General features: G+C 37.0%; 1 protein-coding gene across 15 annotated transcripts in view; it reads right to left on the bottom strand.

Moving 5' to 3' along the window:
• Positions 1-14304, bottom strand: part of EVI5 (ecotropic viral integration site 5) — a 155701-nt gene that overhangs the window by 71383 nt on the left and 70014 nt on the right. For 12 of the 15 annotated variants that reach the window (XR_012160410.1, XM_073357054.1, XM_073357050.1 and 9 more), the window contains 4 exons: positions 14120-14180; positions 10829-10882; positions 6919-6951; positions 6203-6346 (listed from right to left, as the gene is read on the bottom strand). Coding sequence is in view for 14 of the 15 variants with exons in the window: in XM_073357054.1 (XP_073213155.1) it covers positions 6203-6346; positions 6919-6951; positions 10829-10882; positions 14120-14180 (292 nt within the window). In the remaining variant the exon portion in view is untranslated. The remainder of the gene's footprint in view (positions 1-6202; positions 6347-6918; positions 6952-10828; positions 10883-14119; positions 14181-14304) is intronic. The other 3 variants (XM_073357055.1, XM_073357052.1, XM_073357053.1) reach the window with 2 other exon arrangements.

Genomic DNA, 14304 nt, shown 5'->3' with positions numbered 1-14304 from the left:
ATTGCAAGCAAGTGTTGGCCCTAAACAACTGTGACAGAACAAATATGCACTGTAGCATTTAGGGAACATCACAAGGACTTTGCTGTGATTATCAGTTTTCCTTCATGACCACACTAGTTGAATTCATGTCACTTTTCCAAATGTACATAATTAAGCCCCATAGTGAGCTTACTTCAAAAAATATAGGTCCTGTATATCTTATTAATGATACTTAGAGCAAGTTTGACAGTCTGTTATAGGTTTCGTGTTCCAAGTTCTGTTTAAGATAGGACATGCAAACAAGAAAACATGGCATTGTTCCTTAAGGTTGAGATCCTCATTTTACTTTTTAACCAAGATTAATTTACAATAATTCATTTTTGACAGGAAAGTACAGTCTTGAAGAGCTACTTAAAACAGTAATTCCTGCTTCAAGGACATGATTTTTTTTTAAAAAAATAGAAGTTTGACGAGGTGCTTATTGAAAGTAAGCTACTTTATTTCTAATTATTTGGCAAGTTTCAAGTGGCTTTCATGTAGTCCATTGCACCAAAATGGTCTATGACATGTACGAACTACTCTAATTTGTGTATGTTTTCTGACCAGTACTTTGTTCCTTATTGTTGATATCACCACAGTAACTGAATGCAATTTTGTATTTCTTTATTTTATTTCAAGTCTGTCTGCAAGTCATGAATGTGCCTACAACAGACCTAACTTTATGCCGATTGCCCAGCACAGTCAGAATAACCAGGAGCAGATTTTTGCAGAGTTCAGCATTATAGCTTTTTGCTCATCAGATAATCATGTACATCAGAAGACATTAGATTTTCTGTTCTACATACTGAATTACCAGAATCAGCACCATTTTAGATAAACAATTAAGAGTCTACTTAAAGGTGTGATTTTACATTGAAAATTTTGCAAAGTCAGAGCAACTTTGCTTTTAGATGCCAGTAGCTTGTCCCAGGTCACACAGGAAGCCTGTGGCAGAGTGAGAAACTGAACTCAGATCTCCAAGTCCCAGTCCAATGGAACACCTAATCCTTGGGAAGATGTTACACAGATGCATGTGAATATTAAAAGTGTACCTCTACCATAAGTACAGCTCCAAGACACATAGAGACAAACATAAATGCTGGAACTAGGGATGGTGCTCCACCCCCTGGCTTGAGGGGGTTTCCATCATATACAGGGTTTACAGTGTAGTGGGGGTGCTGAGAGCCATTGAACCATACAAATTGTTCCAGCACCCATGGAGGCAAATCTCTAGTAACTTCCTCATTTAGCTTCACAAATGGATATATTACTCTCTAACCCATTCAGATGTTAAACTCAGGAACTGAATTTCACCACTATGAAATGTCTTTGGCAGCTGCCAGATTGTCGCATTCCCCAGGAAATGCTTTTGCAGCGATCTACAGTGAAGACATTAAGATTATTGGCTCAGTGAAATCCAGGGCTGCTCACACACAGTTGCCTTTGGCCAGAAGCTGCACACACACAGTTGTTTATGGAATCAGGTACTATCTATAGTACTTTTCCAAACTACCTAGTTTCAGGTTCTCCTTGGGTAAGTTACATTTTGTTTTATGATTCTTTAACCATCAAGTTAAAAAGTTTGCCACTATGCACACACACAGTATTAAAATGCTTTAATGAATGAATTTGTATTTCCTTGGGCAACACTATGCTTTTCAATATCACACATTTTAGCAGGTGTTCCTGAAAGAAGTTGCATTCTATGGAGTTATAAACATAATTGAATAGATGTGCATTAGTCCCCGTTCAGGAAGCATCACTATTCAAACAGGACATTTACTCCTTTACGTGTCTACAATGCTTGAAAGCTAGCCATCATGAGCTTCTCAAAGACATCTGCAACTATTTTTTCCCCAGCTGCACAGGAACTTAAAATTTTAAATTTATTCAAATCAAAATTAGATTTATTTCTAAGTTATGCGATTTACATGGAAAATGGAGGTATGTGTTGAATACACATTTTATAGTCTAATTCAATTTAGAAAATGCATGACAAACTTGCAAACTGAAAAGAAAATTTAAGAAGTAACAAGAAATATTAAAAAGATCCTTTGCTTCCCCATAAGGTTCAAGTTGGAGCTGTGTCCAACAGTTTTGAGAGATCCCTAGAGTAATCCCCAGCTTTTACAAATCCAAAAAAAAAAGTTATTGTAGCATTCATATATTTGGTCTACCAAAAAAAATTTTTTAAAAAATCTGAAGTTGCCTCATGGGAGAGTCAGCTTACTGGAGATTTATTACAATGAAAGTTTGACTCACCTTTACAAATTATCACATATTTTAGAATAAACTAACAACTTCCAAATTTTGCTGAATTTTGAGCACAATTACCTCCATGCTCCCTACTAAACTGTAGTAAATTTGTGCTAAACTGTCTCCTTAGATTTAATCTTTAGGTTACCCAATGTTTTCAGAGAACTTTGACAAGTTACTAAATTTTTTTTCTTTTTTGAAACATTGATGAGAGCGCATGAAAATATAAAATTTTTTAATTATCTTCTAATGTCTTCCAGACAAATTTTTGGTTTGTTTTTAAAATTACGTTCTATTTGGCACAAATGCTACCTACAACCTTTTTGTGTCAGAATATGGCTACCTTTACAATGCATTTGGCTCCCCTTCCCCACTTGCCAATCTAATAAAACCATTAGGTGGTTCATTTACTCACCAGTTGCCCTATACTAGAGCATGCAGTTTAGGGTCTGGAACAAAAATTATATCTCAGTCAAATTTTCATGCCAGACTGCTACCTTAATATAATCTGCTATTCAAAGAAAAAGGATCTCGTTATCCTATATATAAAATGTTGTCAGATGTGATGTGTGTGTACAATGAGCAAGATTATTTCAGCATACAAAGTCATCAGTAGTAGTTTCAAGTCAGTCTCATAATTATTGTCTGAAGAGAGTTTTAAGAAGTTTTCCACTCCTTCCATAGAGACACAGAAGTCCACAAAAACTGCCCCAAAAAGACACTTTGGCAATTTGTAAGAGAGTCATTTATTTTTACCTTCAAATTCCCTACAAATATTTATGCTAAACATTTAAGAAAAATCTCAAGGCCGCACACAAATCGGGGTTCTGGTGACAACAGGCACACTTCGGCAACATGCACAATTTTATGTGCATTTGTAGTCTTGCAGAGCAGTTGTGTAGAAGATATTTAAGACCAAACATTTTACACAGGTAATCTTAAAATAGGGCCTTTAGTCATTTCACGTGAGCTTGAAATCTCAGATCTCACAACAGATAGAATCAAATCTGGTTAGTATTTGAACATGAGTAATTGCACTTTTCATATCAGCCTGGCTAGCATAATTGCAACTTGGGTAATATATTCTTCCTACCTAAATCTGCTTCCGAAGTTTCATCTAGAGAAGTTTGCTTTCCCTCTTAAAGTCCATTACTGCTGCGGTCTAAAAGAGACTAGTGCGTGAATACTTTCCATTTGTTACCTTAATGTTCAGTATCTATCAAATTTAGGCCCCAGTCCTGCAATTCATGGCATACAGATGCAGATATGCGCCCATACACAGTGACGTGCAGGACAAGGGACTTAGACTCTAAAATATTTATGGTGTGGACTGTACTTTAAAATTTATGCAAGTTACACCAAGCAAATACTTCTTAGTATGTAATGCCACTCAGAGGTGGTTGTTAACACATCACCCGTAAAATAATTTTTGAATCCTTCAGGATGAAGGGCAATAAACAAAGTAAGTTATAAGATTATATTGACATCAAGATATTCTAATACTCCCAAGAGCGGATCCACAAGAGTAAGCAACAGCATCAAAATAATGAGATGCCTCAACATTTTCCAGTCAAAGTTGCTAATTACAAATTTCTTTTTAACTTCAGATTTTAAATTTTATTAAGCTTCCACTAGGTGGTGCTCTGCATACATTCAAAGTTTTTGCAGCCACTATCTATTCCTCATGTTAAAAAAAAAGTGCACTATGTAAACCCCACCAACACACACAGTCATTAAAACTCCAGGGAAGGTACCAGTTCAGGCAGCCTTAGCATCCAATCTCCTCATTAACCAAATGCACTGACTCCTCACTTCCACAATCAACTCCTTTGCACTTCCAATATATAGCCAAAGACAAGACACAGCAAATTCCTTTACATCACACAAATGCACAACCTTTACTCCAACCACAGATTGTATCTGCAGAGCATAGTGATCTCATGCACTTACAGTCTTGTGCATTATTTGTACAACTGAAAGCATATGGCTGGAATCAAGGTTGTGGGTGAGAGATTTAGGGCAACTTAGTACATGCACAGTGATTACAGGGCAAATGCCTCCCATCTCTCATTGCCACTCATCCACAGGCCTCACCATCCCTGCAATATCCACCCCATCCTCAACCTACACAGCAGCTAATCCAACATATTTGGCTCCTCACAATGCTACTGCCCAGTGTGCTGAGACTCAAGGGGATGAAAGCAGTGATGCCAGAGTTGGTATTTATGTCCAGGGGGGCACTGGTGGGGGTGTCCTCTGTACTTAATATGCTTGAAGGACTCCCCTCACCCTTATGCCTAGTACACCAGAAAGCAGATGTGCCAAGGAGGCCCTTTAACACGGTTTTAGAAAGGGCTAGTTTTTAAAGTGCCAGTCTGACTAGTAAAATAACTGAACAAATAATTAAATTCACTTGGCCCATACACAATGAGTGAATTTAGCCCTCAAATTTAACAAAGTAAATTGCTAAACATAGATTTTAGTCCCACTTCAATTGCAAATTTAAATGCAACACTAACTATGGAGATGCTAGGGTATGTCCAGACATACATTTAGATACAAACCCTTTTTTGTTGGCACATGAGGATATATTTTGAAAACTTCACAAGTGGCTGTGGGTATAAAAAGTTTCATTTCACTGGAAAGGTACTTACTAGAATGCTTTAAGTTAAAAAACAGCCACAAGAACTTCTCCACCATTCCTACAATCCATTTCTTGTTTCTTAATGGGAAACTTGCCACAATTAAGCAAACAGTGATTTGTTGCATGTCAGTTAGTCAGAGCTCTCTTCACAGTTATGATCTACTCAGACTACATTTTCTTGTTACAACCACTCTGAAATGCAATATTTGGGCATTACAAACAGAGATTGCATATGCACAAAATGCTTCAATTTCTACAAATTTGTATTCCAGTTGCATTTCGGGTATACAGATTTACCTTTGTCGAAAAACATTTTCCAGCTTCCCAGATTGCACTTGCAAGTATTTCCTGAGCTTTAGGGAAGGAATTATGTACTGAAGGCTGGTACTGGTAGGAAGGGCTACAGTTCTATTTTGATTTGTTTTCTTGTTGGTAATACCTGGCTGTACAACTGTGTTTTAGACATGTAGCAGAAGTGCCTAGAGCTCTGGACAGGTTCTTTGTGATGCACTGTCTAAAATTATATGGGAGTTTATATGCCAGTACATAACTGTTTTTCTTAAATGCAAGTTTAGATTGCAGAGGCACATCTATATCTTTCAGGAGAAAATAGTAAATGCTCCAACAGCGGCTAAGAGCAAAATGACACTTTGAATCCATTCTAAAACAATGACCACTTAGTAAAACTTCCATAGTTTACACAAGCTAGCTACAGTGTACACACCTACTTGATTTCTAAACATAAGCCAAAATATGCTGAAGGAGCATAGTTTATGTTCTCCATTTAGTAAAAAGTGCTTTTTTGGTACAGCATAAAGTCTTAGCATGTCACTAGAAGCCTACAGATATCTTACCTACTGGCTTACACAAAGCTACTCTCAGGAAACAACAAATTGTCTAAGTAGGTAGAAAAATTAAAATCATTCCATGTTAAATTCTAACAAGAGGTTAGGCAAAGGTGATACAATCAAGTCTCATGTCAATTTGCAATTCCTGGACTTAATATTTGAAGACCTACAGAAAAATACTGAAGGAAAAATAACTGGTTTGTCCAATGGGTGCATAGAATATACATAAAGAAGTTTAATTTAGTCTATCTATAAGTCACAAACCACGCTATTAAATGGTCTATCATTCTTACAAGTTGGATTTTGTATAATGTCATGAGTGCAAACAGTATGATACACAAAATATTTACAAGGACGGCACAGAGATTGTGCCATGACCAGTAGAAATAAACAAGTGAATGAGACAGATGAGATGAAGTGCTACCAAGCTCCTTACCCATTGTTGCTGCTGGAGCTCCCTGACGGTATTCTCAGCTTGCTCCAGTTTAGTAATGGCCTCATCACTCTGCTGTTTGATGGTGGCTAGCTCCCGTTTTATGAGGTAGTTTTCCTCAGCCTCCTGGGCCCTTGTCACTTGTCCCTTAGGACATAATTTTCTTTTTAAAGCAATTGAGGACAGATCCAAGAAACACTGCCTTTGTGATGCTCAGCCATTAACTTTGCGATATTAAATCTCAAACAGCATAGTACTTGGTTACAATTGATAATTTAGTAAAATGTAGCAGTTTAGTACTGCTAATCTGTGAAATTAAAGTTTAGCATCTTTTAGCAAGTTCAGTTGTGTACTTGCATTCAATAAAATTCAGTTCATGCAATGTTACTCTGTTATACATGCACCGGTTTGCTAAGAGTTTTCAGCGTTCAGTTTAAGGGTAAGCGTTAATACAATGCCACAGAATCCATGGATTACAAAATTGTACTATGAATTTCATGTTAGAAAAATATTACAACGTGCAGATGTCAGATTTTTAGCATCTAAAAATAGACCAAACAAAATTCTAATGAAGAATTAGCTAAATATTTTATGTCCAAATTAGGTAGGTAAGGTTACATTTCAAAATAAATGCACGTAACTATCCATGCATTAAATGCAGTTTTTTCCATTTTGAGGGTGGGAGGGGAGGTATAAGGTAAAATACTCAAGGACTATACCTGTATCAATCTATCTGCCAAGGAAGCACTTTCCTACAAAAAGGAAAAATTTAGACAGGAATATAAGGGAAAAGAAAAACAAAAACAAAGGAGAGGTAAGAGGACAAATTAAGATGCAAGAAAGAATGTCTTATTCTACCCATTTTCCATACAAACAGTAATCTTTCAGGACTGACTTTTCATACAAATTAATACAATTTATGTGTGAAAGTCGCTGCAATGATTACCTTCTGTATCAATCTAGTGTTCCATTTTAGCAGTCAGTCAAAGGAGGTCCTCAAAGCCAGACTAAGAATTTAAAACTCATCTAGAAAGGACTAGATATTTTGATGTGAACCAATTTTTTGTTTAGTCATTTACACTAGATAGTAATGCACTATCCGAAATATTCTGAATATGAACATGAATGTAAAGTACTTGACCCATGTTATACCATGAAAGGAAGGCACAATCTGATCATATTTAAAACTCAGCTAAATGCAGAGGCATTCATGCAATACCAAGATTCCCAAGAGGTAAAAGCAAGAACGTTAAATGATGCCCAATGTCAGGCATGAAGAGCCAGTGACTTATTCTAAAACCGGTTTAGTAGCCAATAGTTTGCATTAGTACATTCTAGCAATAACTTAGTTTGCTAGTTTAACACACCTTGCTCAAGTTCTACAACAGAAATTTTTTCCTAGATATCTAAGTACTCTGACAAGCATTCTATCCAAAGCAATTCAGCTTAGCCAAAGAACCCACTGAAACTTTCAGGCAAGTGCAGTTTCAAGTCTATTCTCCTCTAATGCACTTATATGTTTTTCAGATTCTCTGCAACAAAGTACAAAATTACTACTTCCAGACAAAATATATCATTAAACGATAAAAAAAAAGTTCAGTCACATTAAGAGAACTTAGTTCTTATCTATATTAAACGGATCACTTAGCTGTTTAAATTAGGTTCAAATGTTCTCATGAAGTCACAATTAAGTCATCTATATTATGACTATTAGAGATTTTTTGAGAAGGAAAAGCATCTTTTTCCTCACAACAGGTGCACCTATTGGTTTGCAATATATTGCTGTTGTACAGCTATTTCCCTATTAATAGAGAATCACTCCTAAACAAATAGGATTGTTAAAAAATGAAAGACACTTAAGAGAAACCACTAATATTGGAATACCCTGAAGATGAAACTCTGCAACTTTTGCTTGAGTTACACAATTACCAAATGCTCTCATGTTTGACTGAGTACATTAAAAACAAAGCTTTCTATAAACTTATATTCAAATCCCTCTGAAACATTTCTTGTACTTTTATTTGTAAAACTGTAATATTTAATTATGGAAATTCACTACTGAGTGACTCATTGCAATCTGCCTTTAGCAGTCTCAAAAACAGGCTTCTCTTTTCTTGTAAGAGGGGTAGCCGTGTTACTCTGTATCCACAAAAACAACAAGGAGTCCAGTGGTACCTTAAAGAATAACAGATTTATTTGGACATAAGCTTTTGTGGGGAAAAAACCCACTTCAGATGCATGGGGTGAAAATTACAGATGCAGGCATAAATATACTGACACACGAAGAGAAGTGAGTTACCTTACAAGTGGAGAACCAGTGTTGACAGGGCCAATTCAATCAGGGTGGATGTGGTCCACTCCCAATAATTGCTGAGGAGCTGTCAATACCAACAGAGGGAAAATTGCTTTTGTAGTGAGCCAGCCACTCCCAAGTCCCGATTAAAGCCCAAATTAATGGTGTTAGATTTGCAAATGAATTGTAGCTCTGCAGTTTCTCTTTGAAGTCTATTTCTGAAGTTTTTTTTTCTTGAAGTATGGTTACTTTTAAATGTTATAGAATGTCTAGGGAGATTGAAGTGTTCTCCTACTGGCTTTTGTATGTTACCATGCCTGATGTCTGATTTGTGTCCATTTATCCTTTTACGTAGAGACTGTCCGGTTTGGCGAAAGTACAGGACAGAGGGGCATTGCTGGCACATGATGGCATATAGCACATTAGCAGATATGCAGGTGAACCCCTCAGACAGAGACAAACATCTATAAGATCTTCATCAAGCATTCTTAAAACTACAACACCCACCTGGGAAAGTGAGGAAATAGATTGACAGAGCGAGATGGATACCCAGAAGTCACCAACTACAGGACAGGCCCACCAAGGAAAACAGAACGCCACTGGTGATCACGTACAGCCCCCAGCTAAAACCTCTCCAGCATATCATCAATGATCTATAACTTATCCTGGAAAAGGATCCCTCACTCTCACAGGCCTTGAGAGGCAGGCCAGTCCTCGCTTATAGATGCCCCCCAACCTGAAGCAAATACTCACCAGCAACTACACATCACACCACAGAAATAACCACCCAGGAACCAATCCCTGTAACAAACTGCATTGCCTACTCTGTCCCCATATCTACTCTAGCGACACCAGAGGACCCAACCACATGAGCCACACCAGCAGGGGATTCATTCACCTGCACATCTACTAATGTGATATATACCATCATGCCCCAGCAATGCCCCTCTGCCATGTACACTGGCCAAACCAGACAGTCTCTATGTAAAAGAATAAACAGACACAAATCAGACATCAGGAATGGTAACATACAGAAGCCAGTAGGAAAATAGGGACATGGGAGTGGCTGGCTCACTCCATGTATCTGAAGTGGGTTTTTTACTCATGAAAGCTTATGCCCAAATAAATCGGTTAGTCTTTAAGGTGCCACCGGACTCCTCATTGTTCTTTTCATGTAAGTTTTACCCATATATTATCAACACTAAAAGCGGAAACATTCCCAAAGTCTTTTCTTTAAACAATATTTTCTTGCCCAATTTTTTGCTTCATGAATGTTGCACTCTAACTTGCAAGAAACCACACTATAAATAAAAGTTCTCTATTGCTATAACAAATTAGAATTTGATACAACACCTGTTAAAGGAACGGTTGTTTCAATTTACCAGTTGAAAGGATTATGTCTCTGGGGGGCATGCAAAGCCCCAGGAAATTACTAGTGTACAAAGACTGCTATGCACTCTACATGTGTCTGATTTAATCTGGGAAATGAACAATTTAATATTGCAAGTTAGAACGAAAAATCACTTAAATTTATAACCAGAATTATGATTTCAGGATATGGACAAAGAGGTTATCCAAGAGCAGTGCCTGTATTTTGACAATACATCAATACCGGTTTACTTTTATAATCTGATGTGCTTTCAAAAAATAAAATGAAATCCACAGAATTGTACTGAAGTCCAAATGTTGAAGTCTAAGAAGTTTAGATCTATCTGAAAGCATACCCATGTCTTTCCTGCCTCTGACCCAATTTTGTAGTGTAATAAAGATCCATGCAAGAAGCCAGAGTACCAGGCAACAGGCTTCCCAGACTGAATTAGACTGGGAGTGCTGCAACAGCCTATTAGGGTTTTGGAAGTATAGAGGCTGGTGGAACCTGCATTCATCTCTATCCTCTTTCTACTAACTCACAGTGAGCATTTGCGAGCTCTTCATTCAGCCCTCACCTGCAGTGGCTAGAAACTTAGGACTTTGGATAGTTAAGGATCCTCCCAAACTACATGTACTCTAATCTTTCTGTATTTTGCAGAGATCCTTCTGATGCAGGGAATGCAATTCCACAGGAAATGAAGTTGGGATTTTTAAATTATATGCAATTCTATCCATTTAGTATGACCCTAAGATACAAGTTTTAGGGAACACTGCATTGGTAAGCAGCATCCATATTACTATATTACTGCCATGCTATTCAGCTAAGTAGAGTTAACAAATACTGCAGAATAGTGCACAAAAATTTATAAACAAGTTACAGTTATGAGGTACCCAGGTCATGTATTCAAGTTTGTAGCAATTATGTAGTAAAGATGCAGGCTAAATCCAGTCACTCATGTACTCACTTTTTCTAGTGTTTCAATGCGCTGTTTTAAGAGTCTGTTTTCTGTTCGTAGTCTCTGTAAAAGAAGCAAGACAGTTTTAAGCGTGTATGTGGGAGGATATGGACTAAAGAGATAGATAATCAAGTGACACCAGAAACTCAAACAAGTTAATTTCTTTAAATAAAAATAAATAAATCCACACTATTCAGCACATTATAAATGAAACATTATAAATGAGTAGAGAAAGCAGCAGTAACAAACGTCCCTTTCACACATACCGCTTCATCTGAATTAGCACGTCATAGAAAACATGGAAACTGGATTTGTTAAAGATAGCAAAGTTGAGACCAAATTTGCATTCTAATAAAAGGGTAGTAAGCTGTAAGTCACAGGACGCACCTACATAACATTTTAGAGAGAAGGCTGTTCAAGCTTCTATGGTAAACAACATTAGCTTTATAAAGTTAGATTATACAATTCAGACAAGGCCAGATGAAAACTAGCTAGCTGGAATTCAAGAAAATTAGTTTTACCCTGAAAAATATTTTCCCTGTTCCCAAAAGTTAAAACAGCCCCATGACTGACTTAGAAAGTGAGTAGGGGAATGGGGGAGAACATTTCTTGTAGGTCCCATCCAGAAAACTACTACAAGTAGTGCCATCTTTAGCTGTAGAGGGGATTTCACCAGTTTAACACAATTGCCTATAAGGGCTCTTCTAAACTCGTTTGCATATGCACAAGTGCATAGTTTGTTCATGCAGTTGCCACAACCGCGTGTGAAGCAGATGTGGGGCTTTCAATGGCCACTTACACATACAATCATGATAATTAATTGCATACAAGTTAAGCATGTATTTACCCTTTTGTTCAAAACTGCACGGGATAAAGTCAAGTTAGCCTAACTAAGTAAACAATCTTCACATTAATAGTGGTGCTAAAGATTATGGTTACTATATATTGAGAATCCCAAAGGTTTGTTCACTGTATTATTTTAATTAATGTACCATTGCCAAATCTCTTCTGGCATGCCCAATGGGGAATCAGGCCTAAATTTTCAGAAGTGTTTAGATATAGAGTGACTCAAACGCTGAGCATCCACGCTCTCAAAGTCAGGGTCTTATAAAGAATCTAAAGTTGTGTCCCAAAAACAGACTCTCAATCTCTAGTAACTTTTGAAAATTTAGGCCAAAAACGTATAACAACTTTGCACTTCAACAGTGCTTTTTATCAAAAGGTCTCAATGGTTTCAGAACATTACTTCCACATAACACCCATGTGTAGAAGGCAAGAAACCCCATTTTTTCAGATAAACAGGCACAAAAAGGGAAGTGACTAGCAAAGGCTACAAGAGTCTGACAGAACTGGAATTCGAACCCAGATCTCCCAACTTCCAGTCCTGTCCTTTAGTCTCAAGACCAGCTGCTCCTTTAATTTACTACCCCCAAACGGTTATAAGTCCCTGATAGGGAAATATCTTGGTATGTATTTTTGTTTTCCCATATGAACCAATAACCTGGCTGTGATTTAGATCTGGGTTTTAGATAGCTCAGCTGGACTTACTGCTTTGTCAAATTAACAGCTATTTTGTTTATATGTTTTACTGGTATGTGCAAATGATTGTTAAGAGTATTAAGTAGTTAATTTTAGACATGGAGCAGCATCATGTCTGCCTATACACTGAATGCAAAGCCAGCATCTGTGGCATGTGCGCCTGTAGTGAGAATGAAGTCTGCAATGAATACAATACAGCCATCAGGAAGAAGGGATTCAATAGATTACTGCAATAAAGAATACCAACAAATGGGAGTTTCACCTCTCCCCCCCCAACAAGAGTCTTGCTGGAAGCAGCAGGATGGATGCCTCCCACAGAAGTGACGACTTTTTAAAAGATACCCTTTTTTATAAATATCAGAACTGTTTATTCACGTTCAGCCTTTTGTCCTATTACAGAAAGGATGTATTACCTAACAAATGTTAAAATAAATTAACATTACTAAGAATAGATGAAGATTCTGAAGAAATTGGAAACACTTTTAATATTTAATCCTGAATATCCTACCATAACCCAGATGAGCAAACTTGTTACATACCCCATGACATCTCCCATCACCAGTGGGATTCTCCCCTAACAGGATATTGGAAGGAGCTGTTTTTAGAGCCAAAGACATGGATCTCATTTTCACACAGCTTTTAGTGGCTGGGGGAGATGGATCAAACCCAAACTTTTGCCCAGTTGAAGGACATCAGAAACACTACTAAAGAGAAGTTTAAAAATTGATTTTGTCATTGGTTTTAACATTCACCTAATGAACTGAATTTAAGTATTTGATTTTGGCAAGACTAAGGATTTGATTTTCTTTTTGCATAATGATGTTCACATTACTTTTGAAATCCAACCATCAGAAGATTGCAATATTGCAAAGTATCTTATGTTTTTAAAACATCTTCACCAACTATAGGTTGCTAAATTAGTGACAAGCTATGAAACAATACATAGATTCTGTATGCTTTGTGACATTCTGTATGCTTTGTAGTTGGATAGAGAAACTAGTGGGAAATGAGATAAGGGTTTGTGATGACCCATGATTAGAAATTAATATATTGACACCCATGAAGGGAAATTAGCTCAAACTGTACAGCCAATAAGGCTAAGAGTACAAAAACAGCAAAAGCTTGTTTTTGTCGCTAAAGCAAGCAGATACAATAAATGAATACACATGAAGCTGGTCAGTTAGTAATAAGGTGCCACATTTGCAAGGACTTTTCAGAGCAGAACTTAACTTTAAGGTTCTTTTTTAAAATGTTATATATGTTAATTCCAGAAACTCAAGGATGAAAAATTGTCAATATTTTGCTTTTGTTCTCACGCCTCAATGCACGAGAAATGCAATGTCTTGCCAGCAGATGATACATTGCTCAAACATGTCAGGATTTTTTAAAATGAGGGTTAAGCTTCTTCCCTATCATTTACATTTATTTTTTCAGAAGACCCTCTGTGGGAAACCCACACCTACATCAGCATGTTACAAACTTATTTGTAGCCATCCTTTAATTACCGAAAAAGGCATCATTTCATATCATTTGTATACTTTTCTTGTTCATGATTTTCTGTATAGTGTTATTTCCATCAGAACTCCAGTGAAGGGATGGAGTACATTACAAACGTCCTCTTCAAAGCCACAGCCCAAGTACAACTACTGTCATTCCAGTAGCTCATGAAATCCACCATTGCCAATATCCCAGATCAGACTAGTATCCCACCCCCAAGCCAACTCCTCTTCAGAGACATTTACACTGCTGCTTCATGCTTACTTTAATTTCAACTTGTTCTTCCATTTCTTTAGTTTTTATTGTAGTGTATTCCTTTTCTAACCTAAAAAAAAGGTAATCTCTATTAGAAATATTACAATTGATTTACTTCCTGGTATATGGATACACCCAACAAGCAACAGCAGAAAAATGTACATGCCTATGAATGATTGACATTTCCTTTGTTT

Source organism: Lepidochelys kempii, chromosome 8, assembly GCF_965140265.1.
Source record: "Lepidochelys kempii isolate rLepKem1 chromosome 8, rLepKem1.hap2, whole genome shotgun sequence".
Classification (NCBI taxonomy): Eukaryota; Metazoa; Chordata; order Testudines; family Cheloniidae; genus Lepidochelys; species Lepidochelys kempii.
This window is presented reverse-complemented; position numbering and strand designations above follow the sequence as displayed.